At 44.1% G+C, this 1474-nt stretch overlaps 1 protein-coding gene across 1 annotated transcript in view; it reads right to left on the reverse strand.

The window, feature by feature from the left end:
• The window catches only part of GOLGB1 (golgin B1), a 60875-nt gene that overhangs the window by 7376 nt on the left and 52025 nt on the right, over positions 1-1474 (reverse strand). The window contains exons 17-18 of the mRNA XM_045294229.1: positions 1442-1472; positions 626-723 (exon numbers count right to left, since the gene is read on the reverse strand). Coding sequence (XP_045150164.1) covers positions 626-723; positions 1442-1472 — 129 coding nt within the window. The remainder of the gene's footprint in view (positions 1-625; positions 724-1441; positions 1473-1474) is intronic.

Below are 1474 nucleotides of genomic sequence, written 5' to 3' on the forward strand. Positions count from 1 at the left end.
ACTTTCCTCCTGTCCCACTATCATGCTCAGTCCCCACCAGGGTTTCAGCAATTCTCCTATTATATTACCCTTGATCATGCCCTACCAAGACTCCCACACCTTCCTCACCACCAATTTGGATTGCTTGTTGTTCCCTTGTCCCTGGGTTTGTTAAAACCACTTCCTTTCCCCCTCCTCCCCCTCTCCCAGGTCCCCCCGGAACTGTCAGTCCCGTTGTTACCTCCTCCAGATTGTTCATCCAGCCTGTCTTATTTAGACAGACCTGGTCAAGAATATTTTAATACCTACCTGTACAGACATTAAATAAAGCTGCAGAAAATGCCTTCAGAGATTTAAGGGATTGAATATCCATCTTTTTCTTTTAAATATCAGAGTGAGTTTTGTTAATGTTCTTTGTGTGTGTGTGTGTGTGTGTGTGTGTGTGTGTGTGTGTGTGTTGGTGTTAGAATTTTTTCTTTACACATTTTCCCATCTAATTAATTAGTCATCATTTAATACCCATCGGTTCATTGAGTCCAAGATGACAATAAGACATGTTAAATCCCCACAGTAGAATAGTTGGATCTAGATAACCACTCCCATTTTTGTATGTAAGTGCACACCCAGGCTGAGTCCTGCTCCGTACCTCAGCCTGGACTCCACGGGGTCCTGGGGAGGACTCTGTCTCTGTCCTCTGTTCTTATCCTGGGGAGCGTCTGGAGTAGTATCGGTATTGACTGGCCTCTAGAAATTTAAAAATATATATATTTTTAATTTAAAAAGCAGAAACTGATACACCTGAGCAAAATGAGAATTCATTTAACACTGGAGAGAATGCAAAACCTGGAAGTATAGTCCCACTTCCAATTTGCCTCAGTTCAGATTTAGAAGGTAAGAATCCTCTTTAAAGTAGACTCATTCTCTATACATAAGTAAACTCTTGCTTTCATTAGATTTTATCCCAGTCTCATCCTTGAACCTCTCCTTAGATGTTGAAAGGCTTTCCATCAAAGTCTGCTTCCCTCTAGTGGAGGTTCATGGAATTCTGGGAGCCACCCTGACCCTTCCCTTGCTCAACAGTCCCTCTCAAGCCACCCCCTCCTCTTCCTTGTAAATTCAATTTGTTCATCCTCAGTCTCCTCCAGTCTCCACAGGGCGCTCCGAGCCAGTGTTATCAGGAGCACTGGTCCATTTCCTTTCTCACACTGCCTGACAGCCTCGGTCTTCCCGGTTGGCCACTCACCATCAGACCGCTCTCTCACTCCTCACTTGCTGATCTCTTCTAACCCCTCCTCTTCATGATTTTCTGATTCCCACAACTCAATTACTGCTATCATCTTCTCTCGTTTTTTCTCCCATCATATCGAATTCATCTTCCGTTTGAACTCTTCGATGTTACGTGTTACACCTTCTCACTTGCACTGCATTTCCTAACACTTTCCCCAGCCTTTCAGCTTCTTACCCTCTGCAGCTCGTGAACCTGTTTCTCCAGAAC

This window comes from Echinops telfairi, unplaced genomic scaffold, assembly GCF_000313985.2.
Source record: "Echinops telfairi isolate 266 unplaced genomic scaffold, ASM31398v2 ScPeMD7_3509;HRSCAF=4178, whole genome shotgun sequence".
NCBI classification, from domain to species: domain Eukaryota; kingdom Metazoa; phylum Chordata; class Mammalia; order Afrosoricida; family Tenrecidae; genus Echinops; species Echinops telfairi.